The sequence below is a fragment of the Rattus rattus genome, chromosome 2 (assembly GCF_011064425.1).
Source record: "Rattus rattus isolate New Zealand chromosome 2, Rrattus_CSIRO_v1, whole genome shotgun sequence".
NCBI classification, from domain to species: domain Eukaryota; kingdom Metazoa; phylum Chordata; class Mammalia; order Rodentia; family Muridae; genus Rattus; species Rattus rattus.
In genome coordinates, this window is record NC_046155.1 from 207320706 (window position 1) to 207341236 (window position 20531).

Below are 20531 nucleotides of genomic sequence, written 5' to 3' on the forward strand. Positions count from 1 at the left end.
ATCCACATTTTCCAATTTTGTTGAATATAGGCTTTTGTAGTAAGATCTGATAATTTTTTGAACTTCCTCAGTTTCTGTTGTTATGCCTCCCTTCATTTCCAATTTTGTTAATTTGGATATGGTTTCTGTGCTCTCTGTGCTCTCTGGTAAGTATTGCTAAGGGTTTATCTATCTTGATTTTCTCAAAGAAGCACCTCCTGTTTTTTTTTTGTTTTTGGTTTTTTTTGTTTTTTGTTTTTTTTTTTTACTTACATAGTTCTTTTTGTTTCTACTTGGCTGATTTCAGCCCTGAGTTTGATTATTTTCTGCTGTCTACTCTTCTTGGGTATATTTGTTTCTTTTTGTTCTAGAGCTTTCAGGTATGCCGTCAAGCTGCTAGTATATGCTCTCTCCATGGTCATTTTGGAGACAATCGTAGCTATGAGTTTTCCTCATAGCATTGCTTTCATTGTGTCCTATAAATTTGGGTATATTGTGCTTTCATGTTCATTAAATTCTTAAAAGTCTTTAATTTCTTTCTTTATTTCTTCCTTGACCAAGCTATCATTGAGTAGAGCATTGTTCAGTTTCTATGTGTATGTGGTCTTTCTGTCGTTTTTGTTATTGAGGACCAGTTTTTGTTATTGAGACCATGGTGATCTGATAGGATGCATGAGTTTATTTCAATCTTCTTGTATCTGTTGAGGCCTGTTTTGTGGCCAATTAGTTGATTACTTTTGGCAACAGTTCCATGAGGTACTGAGAAGAAGGTATATTTTTTGATTTAAGATGAAATGTTCTATAGATCCATTAAATCCATTGCATTAATAACTTCTGATAGTTTCTCTATGTCTCTGTTTAGTTTCTGTTTATCATGTGTCCATTGATGAGTGGGGTGTTGAAATCTCTTACTATTATTGTGTGAGGTGCAATGTGTGCTTTGAGCTTCGTTAAAGTTTCTTTTATGAATTTGGGTGCCTTTGTGTTTAGAGCATAGATGTTCAGAATTGAGAGTTAATCTTGGTAGATTTTTCCATTGGTGAGGATCAAGTATCCTTCCCTATCTTTTTTGGTGACTTTTAGTTGAAAGTCAATTATATTTGATATTAAAATGGCTACTACCACTCTTTTCTTGGGACCATTTGCTTGGATATTTTTTCCCTAGCCTTTTACTCAGAGATAGTGTCTGTCTTTGTTACTGACATAGGTTACCAATATGCAACAAAATGATGGGTCCTGTTTATGTATCCAGTCAGTCTATGTGTCTTTATTAGGGAACTGAGACCATTGATGCTAACAGATATTAATGAAAATTGATTGTTGCTTCCTGTTATTTTTTTTGTTAGAGATTGAATTATGTTTTTGTGGCTATCTTTTTTTGGGCTTGTTGCAAGATTACTTTCTTGCTTTTTCTTGGGAGGAGTTACCCTTCTTGTACTGAACTTTTCCATCCATTATTCTTTGTAGGGCTAGATTTCCAGAAAGATATTGTGTAAATTTGGTTTTGTTATAGAATATCTTGGTTTCTCTATCTGTGTTAATTGATAGTTTTGCTGGGTATTGAAACCTGGGCTGGCATTTATGTTCTCTAGGGGTCTTTATGACATCTGTTCTGGTACTTCTGACTTTCACAGTCTCTATTGAGAAGTCTGGTATAATTCTGATAAGTTTGCTTTTATATGTTTCTTTACCTTTTTTCATACGTCTTTTAATAATCTTTGTTTTGTGAATTTAGTGTTTTGACTATTGTGTGACAGGAGGAATTTCTTTTCTGGTCCAATCTATTTGGAGTTCTGTAGGCTTCTTGTATGTACACGGGCCTCTCTTTTTTAGGTTTGGGAAGTTTTCTTCTAAAAATTTGTTGAAGATATGTGCTGGCCCTCTAAGTTGGGGATCTTCACTGTTGTCTATACATATTATCCTTCAGTTTGGTCTTCTCACTGTGTCCTGGATTTCCTGGATGTTTTAGGTTTGGAGTTCTTTGCATTTTGCATTTTATTTGATGGCTGTGTCAATGTTTTTTATGGCTTCCTCTTGCCCTGAGATTCTCTCTTCTATCTCTTATATTCCCTTGGTAATGCTTGCATCTATGACTATTGATCTCCTTCCTAGGTTTTCTATTTCCAGGGTTATCTCTCTTTGTAATTTCTTTATTGCTTGTTTTTCCATTTTTAAATCCTGGATGGTTTTATTCAATTCCTTCAATTTTCCTGTAATTCTTTAAGTAATTTTTGAGTTTCCTCTTTAAAATCTTTTTCCATGTTTACCTGTGTGGTCCTGTATTTCTTTAAGGGAGTTATTTCTGCCCTTCCTAAAGTCCTCTATCATCATCATTAGATTTGTTTTTAAAAGTTGAATCATGCTTTTCTGGTGTGATTGGATATCCAGGACTTTCTGTAGTGGGAGAACTTGTTTCTCAATATGCCAAGTACCCTTGGTTTCTGTTGCTAATGTTTTGTGCTTGAATCTCTCCATCTGGTTATCTCTAGTGCTACCTGCCCTTGCTGTCTCTGACCAGAGCCTCTCCTGCCTTTGTTCATCGCTATGTTAGGTCTCCTCATTGACCAACCTTCTCTGTGATTCTGTGATTCTGGGGCCCTGGGATCCTGAAATCTTGTGATCCTGGGTGTTTTAGAGCTCTTGGGAGTCAAAATACCTCTTTGATCCTGAAGTCCTGATGTGACAAAGCTTCTGAGTTCCTGTTGTTTCAGAGCTCCTTGGAATCAAGCTTTCTTGGGGAGCCAGAGCCCTGGGTTTGCTCTGGGCACAGGTACATGTGAAAGGAACCTGTGTTTTTGGCTGGACCGGGGTTTGCATTTCCCTGGTTCTTGTAGGGGCCCCAGTTATGCTGGGTGTTGGAAATGTTGTGGCCTCAGCTGTGATCCTGAGTGTGTTCGAGCTCCAATGTTCTTGGTTGTGTCTGAGCTCTTGAGAGCCGAGCTTCCTCTGTGATCCTATGATCCTGTGATCCTGGGCATTTCAGAGCACCTGGGAGTCTGGCTGCCTCTGTGTGTGGCAGAGCTAGCATCACAGGTCTGCTCCAGGTCCAGGTTCAGACCAGAAGGAACCTGTGTCACTGGCTAGGCAAGGGTTTCTGTGTCCCTGGATCCTGATGGTCTCAGTTACTTTGGGTGTTGTGTGGCCTCCTCACCTGTGATCCTTGATGTATTAGAGCACCTGGGAGTCGGGCTTCCTTTGGGGTTTGTGGGACTGGATGTTGAACCAGCGCCCAAGGTTTGCTGAGGGCCCTGGTTCAGACCAGCAGGAGAAGATAAATATTTTTATACACCATATCATATACTGAGACTCATCTTTTGAAGCTGAGCTGTCAAACATCAGCTGGTGTTTGAATTAATGTATTTAAGAAATTCTTTCGATATCTTTAACAAATGAGTCCATCATAATTTTTAAAATTAATTTATTTGTGTGTGTGTGTGTGTGTGTGTGTGTGTGTGTATGAACATACAAGCCACAGCAATATGGATGTCAAAAGACAACTAGTGGGAAGTCTTTTTTTTTCCTGTTTTTCTTTTAAATAGGTCCTAGAACTTGAGCTTAATAGATGTCCTGGTAACAAGTGATCTTACTTATTCAGTCACCTCACCACCCACTATTGTTATTTCATACTTTATTGTCTACTTTTTACTACTATGAAATTTGCAAGCTGTGTGTTTCGATTCTTTGTAGTATGAAAAACACAGTATTCCCCATTGATCTGCTAGGATCCCTCAAGAGCTTCCTGTATGACAAAACATAACACAACAAAACAAAATAATACATACAAGGGATACAACAGAATGGGATGATATTTTCTTTATTCTGTAGTAGTCTCAACCTACTCTACTGGAGGTTACAAATTAATCCTGTAAATAAAGTAGAAAAAGAAAAGTATCCCAGCATTACAAACTCATTGAGCAAATTGCTCAGTTTTCTAGCTTATGCTTAATTTTCAATTTGTAAAGAAATAGAAAATCAGAAAACGATTAAAATTTTTGGGTCTACTGTGGCAAAGGAATATGCTCATGGAGTTTGTGATGCTATGGTACTTTTCTACTTTATTTCCAAGATTAACTTTTGTCCTCCAGTACAGTGGGCTCAGGCTACTACAGAATAAAGCACATGTCATCCTATTCTATTGCATTCTTTGAATTTTTTTTTTGTCATACTGGAAGCTCTTCAAGGATCCAAGCAGATCAATGGAGAAGACTGTATTTTTCACATCACAAAGAATTGAAACACACAACTTGCAAATTTCATACTGTGACAGTAATCAACAAGAATACACAAGATTGGTGATCTATGATATAAGAAATTATAACTAAATTATTACATGTACAAAGCTTACAAAACAACCTTTTGACTGAATATCACATGGCTAAAGACACATTTTAACAATGAATGTAAAAACACAATTTCCTGTTTATTTCTTCTTAAATATATAAGCATAATATTGTTAATACTAGAAATTCCAGTGCCCAATTTCTCATAAGACAACTGAATTCATGGGAACAGTATTTAATTTAATCATGTTTTGCTATAAATTGTTCACATTTTCTCTATATCTTTTACATTTATTTGAGAATCATACATGAATACTGTAGCTACAACATTTCTATCCCCCACTTTCTCTTCCAAAACCTCTGTATACTACTCCCTCATAAAGTCATAACTTCTATATTGGATGTGATTATACATACAATCACATTGACACACATATTCAAGTAGGTATAAATAAATACAGCTTGCTTAGTACATTTATTTTTGTTTTATTGCATATGTTTAGGACAGACGAGTTGAGATTGGATAGCCCATCAGGTGGCTTCTTCCTAGTGTTGACTGTTTCTTTCGCTCCCAACTGTCATCAATTGCCTACAGCTCTTCATCTCCTGCCTTGTCAAATTTCCCCAATGCACCTTGGCATGCCAACAGTGCTGTTGCTGTCGAGATCTTGTTTATGGAATAATACTCTTAAGATTTCATGGGTTCAGCTTCTTTGTCATAGATAGAAGGCACTATCCTGTAGCAGACAACCTTGTTCTATGTTTTTTTGTTTGTTTGTTTGTTTGTTTACAGCCTTTCTATCCCCTCTTTTCCAAACAGTTCTCTGAAACATATGTGTGGGTGCTGTGTTGTAGATACAACATCTATGGCTGGGCACAGCATAGTCAGTTGCCAGTTGAATTTTGACCAGTTATTGAGTTCTTTAATAGTCTCTATTGCTGCATAAAATGGTTTCTTTAATGAGGGGTGAGAATTTCTCCTCTATGTAGGTATAAGAATAAGTATTTAAAATGGAGTCAGGGATATACTGGTTTAGGAAATTGGAAGTTCAGGTTCTCCTCTATGTTCAAAGACCTTGCCAGTGACAAGTCATTGGCTAATCTCTAGAGACAGGCATGAGAAACTGGTCCTTAGTTTGAATCAGACCTCTGAATCCTTTTTATGTAAGGATATAAGTGGCACTCTATGACATTTTAGAATATCTTGCTCTTTTGGTCATTGTTCTGGTTCCTCAGAATTACAATTCACATAAGGTCAGAGCCTATTTTCAAATTAAGTCTTTTGTTGTATTGATCCTTTGTTTTTTGAGTTCTTTCTATACTCTGAATATTAATCTTCTATCAGATGTTTAACTAGGAAGGATTCTCTTTCACTCTATTGATTATTTCCTTTGCTACACAAAATCTTTAGAGTTTTATGAGGTCTCATTTCTCAATCAATGGCATTAATTCCTGAGCAAATGAAACACTTTCCAAAACGTCTTTTCCTACACATATATCTTGTCAGGTGCTGCCTATGTGGTCTTTTCATTTCACATTGAGGTCTTTGAACCATTGGCATTTATTTTTGAGCAGGTTAATAGATATTAGTATAGTTTCATTCTTTTGTTTTGTTTTGTTTTACTGAATAGTTTATGTATTTATATTTCAAATCCCCTTTCTCAGTTCCCTGTTCCATCACTTCTTCCCCTGCTTCTGTGAGGATGCTCACTCTCCCACGCAACCACTCCACCTAAACACCATGGTTTTGTCCTACACTGGGGAAAAGAGACTTCACAGGAACAAAAGCTTCTCCTCTTATAGATGCCAGACAATACCATCCTCAGCTACATATGCAGCTGGAGCCATGAGTCCCCCCATATGTACTCTTTGGTTGTTGGTTTAGTCCCTGGGAACTCTGGGTGGTCTGGTTGGTTGATATTGTTGTTCTTCCTATGCATTGCAAATCCCTCCAGCTTCTTCAGTCTTTTCTCTAACTCCTCCTTTGGAGTCCCTGTGCCGATTCTGATGGTTGGCTGCAAGCATCTTAATTTGTATCAGTAAGGCTCTGGCAGAGACTCTCAGGAGACATCCATATCAGGCTTCTGTCAGCAAGCACTTCTTGGCATCACTGATAGTAACTGGGTTTGGTGGCTGAATATGGGGTGGGTCCCCAGCTATCCCCAGGTGGGGCAATCTCTGGATGACCTTTCCTTCAGTCTTTGCTCCACTCATTGTCCCTATATTTCCTTCTGTGAATATTTTGTTCTCCCTTCTAAGAAGGACTGATATATCCACATTTTGGTCTCCCTTCTTCTTGAAGTTTATATGGTCTGTGAATTATATCTTACATATTCCAAGTTTTTTGGCTCATATCCACTTATCAATGAGTGATACCATTTGTGTTCTTTTGTGACTGTTTTACCTCACTCAGGATATTCCCAGTATCATTTGTCAAAGATTCTGGCTTTTCTCTAGTGTCCATTTTTCCATTTTTGACATTTTTTTTCAAGTTTCTGGTGGTTGAAGGTAAATGTATTCATCTTTAGATTTTTCTGTTTTGGTGTTTTGATTGACATGTGTACCTTTGTGACAGTACCTTGCTGTTTTATTACTATCATTCATATATATTCAGTAAAACTCTCCCACACCCAGATCAGGCCTCAGGAATTTGATGGCTATCTGATGTATCCTGTGGTTCCATTCAGTTCTTGCTATGCCATTTTCTACTGCAGTGAAGATTATCAGAACATCACAGGGATTTTGATTGGAATTTCATTGAAATTCTAAAGTGCTCTTGGTAGGATAATTTTTTTCACAATATTCCTTTTACAGATTTCTGATTATGGGAGAGCTTTCCATCTCCAGTGTCTTCCACACTTTCTTTCTGAGAAGTTTTAACTACAGCAGTCTTTAACTTGGTTGGTTAGTCTACTGCTAAATTTCTTATAAAGTCATTAGGAACCACAGTGTGCCAATGGTCTCTTTCTCTTAGATGTTCCATAGTTGCCGTGCTTGCTGTATGTTTCTTTTGTGTGCGTGCTTTGCTTTCAATTTTTAAAATATTCTTTGCTTAAATAGTTCAAATGGCCCACTCTATCTTCAATCACGGGTATTCTCCTTGATTCCTCTGTTAGTAAGCCTGTGTTCTAACCCACCTGCTGAATTTTCCCATCCACTGTCACTTTGAGTGACAATAGTTCTATCTATTGACTGAAATCAGTTTTGATACTCTGATTTATCTTTGCTTATTGCTGCAAAATTACATAAAAAGCCGGTCTTTTACCCCAACTAAATTCAGCACTGCAGTGCCCTAAGACATATGGTAGCTATCTTGCCAGAAATACACATCCCAACTCCTTGGCAGCCCAGTGTCTCTGCCACCACACACTCTTCAAAACTCAATTCTCCACAAGAAAACACACATAATACAATAACCTCTGATCCAATTGATAAGATATAATTGCCCACCTAAACATACAAAGCCCTGTACACATCCAGCCCTTAAGAACATTCACAACATCCTGTAAAGGTACAGAGTGGAATCTTAACACCAGCCTCCATGTTCTCTTGGTGGTTTCTCTCCTGCAGGCTCCTCCTGTCTCCCCTCAAACTTTTCCCCCAACCATCTTTCCTTCTCATCCAATGACCCGCCTCATTCTATCTTGTACCTCCCTCACCTGTATGACATCATCCCACATTTGCCTTTTCATTTAACAATATATTGTCCTTTTTTGTACAGTACTCAGGCTATCACCTTTAAGTTCATTGAGCTGAATTACTTGAGTTCTTTGATAAAGTTTATGACTGTTATGAAGTTGTCTTTGGGCATTTCTAGATGACTTTTAAAGAACATTTCTTTAAGACTTTATGAGTAGGCATTCTGTGTTGTCCATTTATTTTGTTTGTGATTTTGTGACCCAGGCCTTGTATGTTTGATGTGAGAATACAGCCTACTTTAGTACAAGATGGTGAAGGATTTGTGTGATCATAGGTAGGCATGAGAGTTTGGAGATGGTATGGGCAGACTTGGTAATCAGGCACTTCGCCAAAGAAAGATAGTTGCGTTTCTAAAGCTAGGTTTCAGAATTTATGGTTTAGGAACATGTATGAGGAAGCTTCTTTATATTTTGTAAACTACTTGTCAGTAATAAATTTGCCAGACTTGACACAAAAACTATTGTAAAATATTTGTCTTTCCTAGCCATGTTATCCAATTACTGGCCTTCATGATATGATGTCAATTCCCTGGTTATGATGATACAGTTTAGAAATTAAAATTATATATTGAAATTAAATTTAATTGAATTTAAAACATTTTATATCATAAAAAGAAGTATTGTTAGTTCAGTGACGCCAGTGCTGTATCATATTGTGCCTCGGGTATATCATCATAGACTTGTATTTTTTCATGTTTAATCTTTCCTTTTCCAAACTTCTCATTTTATACCTTCAAAAATTCCTGAATCAGCTAAGGTATATCCATGTGGAATGGAGTATTTTTTTTTATTTTAAACAGCAATAAATATGCCCACAGAATAGGCCCATCCAATATCATACCAAAAATCATTGTGAATTCATGTTCAGTTTGGTTTGAAACCACAAAGTATATTATTAGGTCTTGTGCGGGAGGCCTAGACATGGGTACAAAACCTATGCCTATCAATTTCTAACACCGTAATCTCTCTGTGCCTCAGCTTTCCAATATTTAAAAAAAGAGGTAAAATAATCACATACACCTCATTGAATTATCAAGAAAAATATATTTAAATCAATTAGAATGCTATTAAATCATCATTGTCTTTGATAGTATTAACTTTTTGTGACAATCCTCATTATTAAGCATGAAACTTAACTCATTGGGAACTTATAGTTAAAATACAGGACTATTTCTCTCCTTTTATTTTTTGGCAGTATACATAATGAAAATTTCTCCCCATTTATTGAAATGATTTTTTCTTATCTAATATATTCTTATTCCCCTCCCTATATTCCTCCCGGTTTCTTCTCACTTCCTCTGAATCAAGATCCAAATCTTTCTGCCTTTCATTAGCAAAGAACAGGTTTCTAAAAGGTACTAAAGAAACAGCAAAATAATCAACCGCATATGTAGCAGAGGATGGCATTGTCTGGTATCAATGGGAGAAGCCCTTGGTCCTGTGAAGGCTCATTCCCCACCCACCCACCCCCCACCCCTGTGTAGAAGAATGCCAGGGTGTTGAGGTGGAAGTGGGTGAATGGGAAGGAAAACATCCTCATAGAAACAGGGTGAGGGAAGTGGGGGGGGGCAGGAAAAGAGATAACATTTGAAATGTAAATACATAAAATATCCAATAAAAATAAACTTTTTAAAATGAAAAAAATATATAAGATTAAAAAAAAACCCACATCATATTGATGTTGGAAAAGGCAAACCAAAGGAAGAAAAAGAGCCTAAGAGAAGGTACAAGAATCGAGAATTGATTTATTCACCCACTCAGGAGTCCTACAAAATTACTAAATCGAATGTGTAGAAGACCTGATTCAGACCTGCATAAGCCCTGTGCTTATTCATATGATCTTTGATTCAGAGAACTTTGTTTTCCTGGTGCCCTCCATTTCCTCTGACTTTAATATTCTTTCTCTCTCCTCCTTCCTGGGTTACCTGAGCTCTGAGGGGAGGGATTTGGTGGACATACCCTATTTACAGCAAGGTTTCTCACCTCGGTGTGTTATTTGTCTGTGGGTCTCTGTATGAGCTTCCATATGTTGTAGAAGGAAGCTTCTCTGATAGTGGCTGGATAAGGCATTGATCTATGAGTATAGCAGAATACCGTTAGGAATCATTTACTCGTACTTTTTTATTTTTAAAGACCAGTAGTATTTGGTTTTACCCTCTACCTCTGGGTTCTTTGTGACCCATGCAGTATTAAGTATGGGTTCTTTCTCCTGGAGTGGGCCTGAAACCAAATCAGATGTTAGTTACTCTCACAAGCTTTGTGCCACCAATGCCATATTTATTTTGCAGGAGGACTTTTAATTGCCTTGTATAAATATTGTTACTACAATATGGTTTGTATATGATGTCTGTAAGCTATCAATATCATGGTCTGTCTTAAATATGTGTGTTAGACTTTTTTAATAAGCTCTCTACATTATTGAAAATCAGAAGTTAAGTATCAAGCCAGCAATATTATCTTAACAAAGACAGACTGATTTGACTCTCTTTTAGCCTTAGAGGTGTCAAATGCCTCTACTGTGATAAATTCAAAAGATAATCAAGCTGACACCTATTCTCTTAGATCTCATTGTTAATTTTTAAGCTAACAGTTAGAATAAGATAGATGAGAAAATATTCTCAATCTATTCAATATGAAAAACTCCCATTGTAGTACTTTTCAACCAGAGGAAAAATATCATTGCTAAAGTGTATATTTTATAAAATAAATTCACTAATTTGATAATAAATTAATTAAATAGATTAAATACATTTTAAATGTATTGCAATTATAAAATTCATGTTCTTTCCTTTCAATTTGAACATTCAGTACAATATTTTTAGTTGATAGACTGTAGCTACACATGAATGTAGCAAAATGAATTAGAAAGAATGGAGACACAGGGCAATGACTAATTCACATAGTTTTTCTTACTCTTACTTTTTTCTTTTTCTTTTTTTGAAGATACTAGTTGCAGAGACCCTACAATGCTCCACAGGCACACCAAGTTACATAAAACTTTACTTGCCTTAAACGTGCAGAATAATATTCAATTCTAATAATTGAATATTCTAAAAGTCTAAATCTAAATATTCTAAATCTAGAATTCTCTTTTATTTATTTTTGTTTTTTATTTAATCTTTTTTTTTGGATTTTTTAATTTACATTTCAAATGTCATTCCTTTTCCAGGTTTTACAGTCATAAGTCTCCTATCTCATCTCCCTCGCCTTCTTCTATAAGGGTGTAACCCCTACCCAATCACCCCCTCCTGCAACCCCTGACATTCCTCTGCACTGGAGGTTGAGCCTTGACAGGACCAAGGGCTTCTCTACCCACCAGTGCCCAACAAGGCCATCCTCTGCTACATAAGCAGCAGAAGCCATGGGTCTGTTCATGTGTACTCTTTGGGTAGTGATTCAGTCCCTGGGAGCCCTGGTTGGTTGATATTGTTGTTCTCATGGGGTTGCACGCCCCTTCAGCTCCTTCAATCCTTTCTCTAATTCCTCCAACATGGAACCCATTCTCAGTTCATTGGTTTGCTGCAAGCATTCGCCTCTGTATTTGACATGCTCTGGCTGAACCTCTTAGGAGAAGGCTATATCAGGCTCCTGTCAGCATGCACTTCTTGGCTTCATCTATATTGTCTAGGTTTGGTGGCTATATATATCCTAGGTGGGGCAGGCATGGCCCTTCCTCAGTCTCTGCTCCATACATTGTCTCCATATTCCCCCTCCTTATGAATATTTTTGTTCCCCCTTTTAAGAAGGACTGAAGCACCCACACTTGGTCATCCTTCTTCTTGAGCTTCATGTGGTCTGTGAATTGTATCTTGGGTAATTCAAACTTTTGGGCTAATATCTACTTATCAGTGATTGCATACCATGGGGTGTGTGTGTGTGTGTGTGTGTGTGTGTGTGTGTGTGTGTGAGATTGGGTTACCACACTCAGGCTGATATTTGCTAGTTCCATCCATTTGCCTATGAATTTCATGAAGTCAGTTTTTGATAGCTGAGTAGTATTCCATTATGTAGATGTACCACATTTTCTGTATCCTTTCCTCTGTTGAAGGGCATCTGGGTTCTTTCTAGCTTCTGGCTATTATAAATAAGGCTTCTATGAATATAGTGGAGTATGTGTCTTTGTTGTATGTTGGAGCATATTTTTTTCAAACTTAGGTGTATTGTACAGTCTTTGTGCTCTGCATCCCCCTCAGTACTGTTACCTCTCTATGTCTCTTCTTGCCCATGACTTTCTCTTCTCCCTATGGGATCTGTCTCACTAACCTTATCAAGTAAATTGTATTCATCCAATTTTAAGAGTCCTGACACAGCCTTCAAGTTTCTCTCATAGTGGCCTGAACATGCTCTGCTGATATGAGGGGAGAGCCTCTGAGGACATCTTAAATATTGGTGTCATGGTTTGTCCATACTGTCATTTATCTAGCTCTGAAAACATCATTTGCCTCTTAAATACTCTCTTTTTCTCAAATGACTTCTTTATTATACTTTTAGCACCTCATACTATCCTAGTCATTCTCCAGCCCCACTGAATCCCTACTCCCCATTTCTAATGTACTTCCCAGCCTTCTAGGTATTGAGATTTCTTGAATCTTCTCTTTTCCACGGTCTCACTGAACGTCATGGCTTTGATACCTTCTGCCTTTTGGATACTGCCAAGTTACTAAATTTAAGAAAATTTCTCTTTTACAGATCAGATTGAAGTAGTTAAGCATAAGCACCAATGGAGGTGAAAGAGTCAAAATTCTAAAGCTTGGCACCTTTTCTAGTCCACTCTTACTGCAATTGAGACCAAACAACAATAAAAGCCTCTCTCCAAGCCTCTCTGTCCCACTGGACTCCACTGCTACATCTCCAGTGTCCCTTGCACAATATTACAAAATTATATCAGTTAGATGCATACTTATTTGTAATAATTATAATGTACCTTTCCATTCTCTGTCTCCATTTGTTCAATCAACTTATTTCTCCCTCACAGGATAGGACAGGAGTAAAAGCATTAACATACACTGTGAGCTGTACCTCTGAAATACATGAGGAGTCTGATAGCAAATGACATGCAGTTCTCCCAGCCTGGGCAGTCCCATGATTGTCCTCCTTCTAAATTATTTTTCTTGGCTCTTCACTAATCTGCCTGTCTGTGGCCTGAGATCATTTTAATCTTCAGCACTAAATCTACTCAAATCTTCCAGTGACGTCCTATCTGCTTCATAGTGAAAGCCCGAGTTCGAAACACTTAACCGTTAGATGGCACAGTGCACTGATTTCATTCTGAACTCTTAAATATATCAAAGGCAAAAGATTGTTTAAAAAGCAAAACTAGTTTTTAAAATTAAGAAAACAATGGCTCTAAAACTTTTTTCCCAGTATTTTTTTCCTTTATTTTTTTACAGCCCAGTTGTTGTCCCTGTCTCAGTCTGCCCCCTTACAGTTCTTCATCCCATACCTCCTACCCCCCCATCTCCAAGAGAATGTCCCTACCTCCCAGCTCCATCCACCAGACCTCCCACTCTCTGGGGCCTCAGGTCTCTCCAGGGTTAGGTGTATCTTCTCTTACTGGAGTCAAATCAGACAGTCCTCTGCTGTGTATGTGTGGGAGGCCTCATATCAGCTGGTGCATGCTGTATGGTTTCTGACTCAGGGTCTGAGAGACCTCGGGGGGTCCAGGTGAGTTGAGACTGCTGGTCTTCCTATGGGATCGCCCTCCTCCTCAGCTTCTTCCAGCTTTGCCCAGTTATCGAGTTTTTGATCTTTTTTGATATTTTGTCCCCCCACCCCCACCCTGGAACTAATTGCCAGCTTTTCCTTAATTCAACCACAGGCGTCTCCAGCTTCTATCCATTGATTGGGTGTATCTGCCTCAGACTCTTTCAGCTGCTTTTGGGACCCTCAGAGGGCACCCATCAGAAGATGAGGTGAAATTTTTCCTGTTTTGACATCATCTCTCAAGCAGATATTAAGCCTACTTTTCACTTTCATATAATCAGAACGTTTTATAAATCCCCAATATGTTTATATTTTTTTCTTGTTTAAGCTCTCATTTAAAGATACAAAGTCTTCTAACACATAATAAAAGTATGATGTATAAGCTTCAGGTTTATCTAATACTATTATTGAAGTTCCTAGGAGTTTTAATGAAAAGAGTTTACTTTTTGAATATTTTAAGATAAAATTTCCAAATGGTTAAAGTTGGTGAACTTGTTCAAATTGAACAAATTTACCACCTCAATAACTCCCAAGTTTTTTCCATTGTTTTACATATTTTAATGAATATATAATATATAAAATACATATCAAAATATCAAGATGATCACTCTTAATTCCTACATAATGATTCTGGGCAAATTTGTGTCCTTATTTGAAGATGTGCATTGTTATCTTCTCCACAATGTAGTCCAATAATTATTTCAATCTTCCTCAACTAGAACTCAGTGACTTTAAAAATGTTATTTGATTTACTCCAAAGTTTTGATGTTCCACATATGCATTTAGTTTATAGTCTTTTCTTTTTGGTTACTCTGTAATACATAGTACCAAATGTTTAAATTACTTGTCTTTGTTATCTCTCTCTCTCCATATATATATGTATGTATATATATATATATGTATATATGTATATATACACACATATATGTTTATGTATGTGTGTAATATATATGCTAATATAATGCATGCTAATTCATTGTATTTATATAATAAAGAGTAATATATAATGTGTTTATGTATTTGTATACTAATATGATAATTTCATAATATACACGAATATATGTAATGTATTTATATATTACTTTATACATTAGAGCAGGATATATTTTATATATTTGTACAAAAGAGTAGCCTAGAGACATTTATAGTCTAAGAAACAAATTTCCTTAGGTTCTCTGGTAATGATTGCTTAAGCTTTTCCTTTGTTTCCATGTTGTTTAGCAAGCTCCATCGCCAAGATTGGCTCTGATCCTCTAAAACTAGTGAACGATGCTGTGGAGGAAACAACGGACTGGATCTATGGCTTCTTCTCTTTGCTATCTGATATCATCTCATCTGATGGTGATGAAGATGATGAGGATGCAGATGAGGACATTGACAAAGGTACCAAAAATGCAAAGTTGTATCTCTCCTATATAGAGTTTATATACAGTTGTATCTAACAGCTATGACTGGGTATTAAACACTCTTGACACTGACTTGCTGAGGGGTTCGGCCCTAATGAGCGATTGGACAGACTAAATTAAAATGAAGATACTTATGAATACAAAAATTCACTCCAATAAGTTCCCAAATAGAGTGAATTGCTCTCTGTTTGGCTTTAGTCCTATAGTTTGTCTGCCGTTATGGAAGAGCTATCAAAATTAAGTGAAGTTTTTACAGTGGCTTTATAGAAGAAAGTCTTAATATAAATAACTATAGAACCACAATAGATTACCCACTTACATGGTTATTTGAGACAGAATAGCTATTTCTCAAATTCATCTCTTTGAAGTTTGAAACTAAAACATTAAAACCAACAATTACGAGTTTGTACATGTGTACTTGAAAACGACATTAATAATAGAATGGTGATAAGTAATCTTAAAAAAGCCCAGTTAACCAGGATAGCTAAAACTATCCTCAACAATAAAAGGACTTCAGGGGGAATCACTATCCCAGAACTCAAGCAGTATTACAGAGCAATAGTGATAAAAACTGCATGGTATTGGTACAGAGACAGACAGATAGACCAATGGAACAGAATTGATGACCCAGAAATGAACCCACACACCTATGGGCACTTGATTTTTGACAAAGGAGCCAAAACCATCCAATGGAAAAAAGATAGCATTTTCAGCAAATGGTGCTGGTTCAACTGGAGGTCAACATGTAGAAGAATGCAGATTGATCCATGCTTATCACCCTGTACAAAGCTTAAGTCCAAGTGGATCAAGGACCTCCACATCAAACCAGATACACTCAAACTAATAGAAGAAAAACTAGGGAAGCATTTGGAACACATGGGCACTGGAAAAAATTTCCTGAACAAAACACCCATGGCTTATGCTCTAAGATCAAGAATCGACAAATGGGATCTCATAAAACTGCAAAGCTTCTGTAAGGCAAAGGACACTGTGGTTAGGACAAAACGGCAACCAACAGATTGGGAAAAGATCTTTACCAATCCTACAACAGATAGAGGGCTTATATCCAAAATATACAAAGAACTCAAGAAGTTAGACAGCAGGGAGGCAAATAACTCTATTAAAAAATGGGGTTCAGAGCTAAACAGAGAATTCACAGCTGAGGAATGCCGAATGGCTGAGAAACACCTAAAGAAATGTTCAACATCGTTAGTCATAAGGGAAATGCAAATCAAAACAACCCTGAGATTTCACCTCACACCAGTGAGAATGGCTAAGATCAAAAACTCAGGTGACAGCAAATGCTGGCGAGGATGTGGAGAAAGGGGAACACTCCTCCATTGTTGGTGGGGTTGCAGACTGCTACAACCATTCTGGAAATCTGTCTGGAGGTTCCTCAGAAAATTGGACATTGAACTGCCTGAGGATCCAGCTATACCTCTCCTGGGCATATACCCAAAAGATGCCCCAACATATAAAAAGACACGTGCTCCACTATGTTCATCGCAGCCTTATTTATAATAGCCAGAAGCTGGAAAGAACCCAGATGCCCTTCAACAGAGGAATGGATACAGAAAATGTGGTACATCTACACAATGGAATATTACTCAGCTATCAAAAAACAATGACTTTGTGAAATTCGTAGGCAAATGGTTGGAACTGGAAACTGTCATCCTGAGTGAGCTAACCCAATCACAGAAAGACATACATGGTATGTACTCATTGATAAGTGGCTATTAGCCCAAATGCTTGAATTACCCTAGATGCCTAGAACAAATGAAACTCAAGACGGATGATCAAAATGTGAATGCAGATCGCTCCTGAGAGACACAGCCAGAATACAGCAAATACAGAGGCGTATGCCAGCAGGAAACCACTGAACTGAGAACAGGACTCCTGTTGAAGGAATCAGAGAAAGAACTGGAAGAGCTTGAAGGAGCTCGAGACATCATATGTACAGCAATGCCAACCAACCAGAGCTTCCAGGGACTAAGCCACTACCCAAAGACTATACATGGACTGACCCTGGACTCTGACCTCGTAGGTTGCAATGAATATCCTAGTAAGAGCACCAGTGGAAGGGGAAGCCCTGGGTCCTGCTAAGACTGAACCCCTAGTGAACTAGACTGTTGGGGAGAGGGCAGCAATGGGGGGGGGGTTGGGAGGGGAACACCCATAAGGAAGGGAGGGGGGGGGATGTTTGCCCGGAAACCGGAAAGGAATAACACTAAAATGTATATAAGAAATACTCAAGTTAATAATAATAAAAAAAAGCCCAGTTAAAGCATATATTGATGGAATGTGATGGAGACATAGAATAGAAAGATACATTTTAAGTATTGTACATGTAAGCAGCTCATATTTAATTTTAAAAAGTAATTGGAAAAACAAACTGTATATAAATTGGCATTTAGAGGGTTAACAAAGCAGAAAGCATGGTGATCAAATCTGTTATATACCATTAAAAAAAACCTTAATGGTTACTGTTAGTCATCCAAGATTATCCATTTAGTCTTACATAACAGGAAAATTCTGACTATTAAGATCCCTTTTATGACTATGTTGGAATTTATTTCTCTTTTGGCCCTGTAAGAAGACACAATAAACAGAGAAAATTGAAATTAATATGACATATGAGCTATAATGCAGTAACTTGGAGCACTATGACAATTTTATTGACTTCATAAAATGAAACCGTCTAAAGTGAATATGTGTAAACAGGACATGTGCTGTGGAGTTCCTGTAGCAAAGTGAAGCAAGAATCATAATTATAGAAAGCCGTTGATTGGAAAACAAATGTGTACAACATAAGTAAGTAGCAAATCCCCACTAGAAGTTATGCTAATTTATCTTTTTTCCCCTTGGTTTAGGAGAAATAGAAGAACCTCCCTTAAAAAGAAAAGGTTAGTTTGATTTATTTTTCACTGTTTTCTCTTTTTCTATAATACTGATTTTGAGCAAAACAGGTCTCTCATTCTTACTGTCACTTAACATGTTTCTAAAAAAAGACATTTGTTTAATCAGAGTGTGTAAAGCTTGAATTCAGAAAGAGCTACTGACCTGATCCAAATGACTTTCAGTTTCATTATTAGTTAAGGGCTTTGGCAGTCCATTTGTGTACCTGTGTCTATAAACAAACCAATGTGAGTTGGGATTTTTTCAATGACAGCGAATTCTATGGCTGTGAAAATACTCCAGAGGTTGATGGTGTCCGCTATATTTACTTTTATTATATCGGATTTACTGAGGTTAAGCATCAAGTCTCTTTGTATTTCTGATTTTACTGTCAATATTTTGCATCTCTGGTGATGACAATGAAACATAATAGCCATCGTCATGTGGAACACATGATCTTGTGGACAAAGTCATATCACTAAGTGTTGCAGTAACCTTTCCAACCCGAATCGGCCCGTACAAAGAAAACGCAACTCAATTAATATGAAAACAATCTAGCGTCTAGATTGGGCAGATCCACCCTACACTGTCCTATTCCTCGCTCCCAAATCCCTCATCACTTGCACCTTTTATTTGCCAAGTCTCCAGCTTCTCCTTCTCCGAGGACTCCTCACTCCTCGCTTCCCCTCCTTTCTCTCTCCCAACTCCTCTCCCCCTGCCCAAATCTCGTGCTCTTGCCTTTATTTTACAAATTCAGTGGGAGTTTCTGATAAGGTCACCTGAGTCCTGAGTAGTGACTAGGCAGCCATCCTTGGGGGAGCAGAATTAGCATCAAAATAGAGAGAACTCCAAGGCAAACCACAACAACTAAGTATTGGTCATTCCCCAAAATTGATGTTGCCTGGGGTGTGTGGATATGATGCAGAATGCTGTTTTGTAGTGAAAGCTAAGGATTTTGGTGACTAATCTTAGTTTGGGATCAGTATGCTTTGTAAAGAAATTCACACATCTTTGGACCAAGTGCCTCAAAGGATCAAAGATTTTTTTTACAACCAAGGATATCAAATATCTCTGGTAGTGTTGAGGAAAGTCAAAACTGCGAACCTGAGTACACTTGGTGTGAGTGAAAACTAGTTAGTGCTTGATTGTACTTTGGTGGTTAAGTTGCTCATGCTGATTAGAATACTCTTTGGTTATCTAATCAGGGGAAGTTACATCCCAGGATGGATGGATTCAACAATGGGATTGGATATAATTGATACTACCTGCCCAGGCTTAGTTGTGGCTAAGCAGGCTGAGGAGGTAGCCATTACCCTACTAGCGCAGAAAAAATTTGTTTTGATTTCCACCAAAACAAAAAAGAATTGAGCGTGTGAGGTTCTAGTGTAGCATAGCCATTCTGAAGCAAACGTGTTTATGAAGTGTTATGAGGAGAAAGGAAGTTATTCTGATGTCAAAGGGAGGATGAGTATTGAAAAATTTCAATCAGAATTTAGTTCAGCTTGGAAACTGATTAAGATGTATATTTCCTAAGGGCAGAAGTGTGGTCTTTACAAGACTGATATTTAATAACTATCGAGTAGTCAAACTTCATGCTAACAAGCTATTAATGATAAGAAAATTACAGGTCATATACCTGCCTATTTTAATTGTAAGTGGAGAGAGGAAAATCAATTGGAAAAGTTATCCTTACAATTTGAATAACAAAATACATCATAAGGTCACATTCTCCCATGTATGATAATATTCAGTTTTAGTAAAATGTTTCTTCTTTCTAATTTGACTTTCATCTTGTGATTGTTTTAAAACAAACTTTTGTGAAATTACCAGTTTGTATCAAAGAACCACAAAGTCAAATATCTTTCCTCCCATTGCCACACTGATTCCACAAATCAACAAAAAATATCTGCCCAGTAATTGTTTAGGTTACATTTCCAAACACAGGTGAAGCCTTTAGTCAAGACAATCTAAGGGGATTGTATACCGCATTTACTAACATTTTGAAAAATTCATATTCAAAATGTGGAAGATCATTGACTTTAGATTCAGAAGTTGTTTTGGTAACCTAGACCGATAATCTCCTGACTGGGAGCCAACTGAATGTTACCCATGTAAATGGCTCTCAATTAACATTACTTCCAACTCATAGATATTCACTGTTCAGCCTCTACTCCACTTAACCCAGCCAGACCGCAGTGTATTTCGTTTGACTTCCCCACATCTTCCTAAAGCATCTTATTTAAGACACTTAAAATTGTATTTCTATTTGCCCTTATGTTTCTGTTTTTACCAAACTAAAGAAAAATTCTATCACCTTATTATTTATGGGTAAATCTTGCAATTCTAATTTGACATGGTATAATAGCCCAGTCAGCCAATCTCAAGGTTGTAGGATTGATTATTAAATAGTCTATTAATATGGATGAAATTTTTTGGATGCTATTCTGTGGCCTGTTTTGTACATGTAAATACAGCTTAGGGCATTTCACGTTGTACCTAATGTCTTTGTATGCTTGATACATATTTAATTCAACTTCCCAATTTTAAAGTATTTAGCTCTTTTACAAAAC

The 20531-nt window shown here is 37.2% G+C and overlaps 1 protein-coding gene across 1 annotated transcript in view; it reads left to right on the forward strand.

Annotated features, from left to right (window-relative positions):
- Trdn (triadin) overlaps window positions 1-20531 on the forward strand; it is a 308938-nt gene that overhangs the window by 61741 nt on the left and 226666 nt on the right. Inside the window, exons 3-4 of the mRNA XM_032894871.1 lie at window positions 14882-15043; window positions 17937-17969. Of these exons, the coding sequence (XP_032750762.1) occupies window positions 14882-15043; window positions 17937-17969 (195 nt within the window). The remainder of the gene's footprint in view (window positions 1-14881; window positions 15044-17936; window positions 17970-20531) is intronic.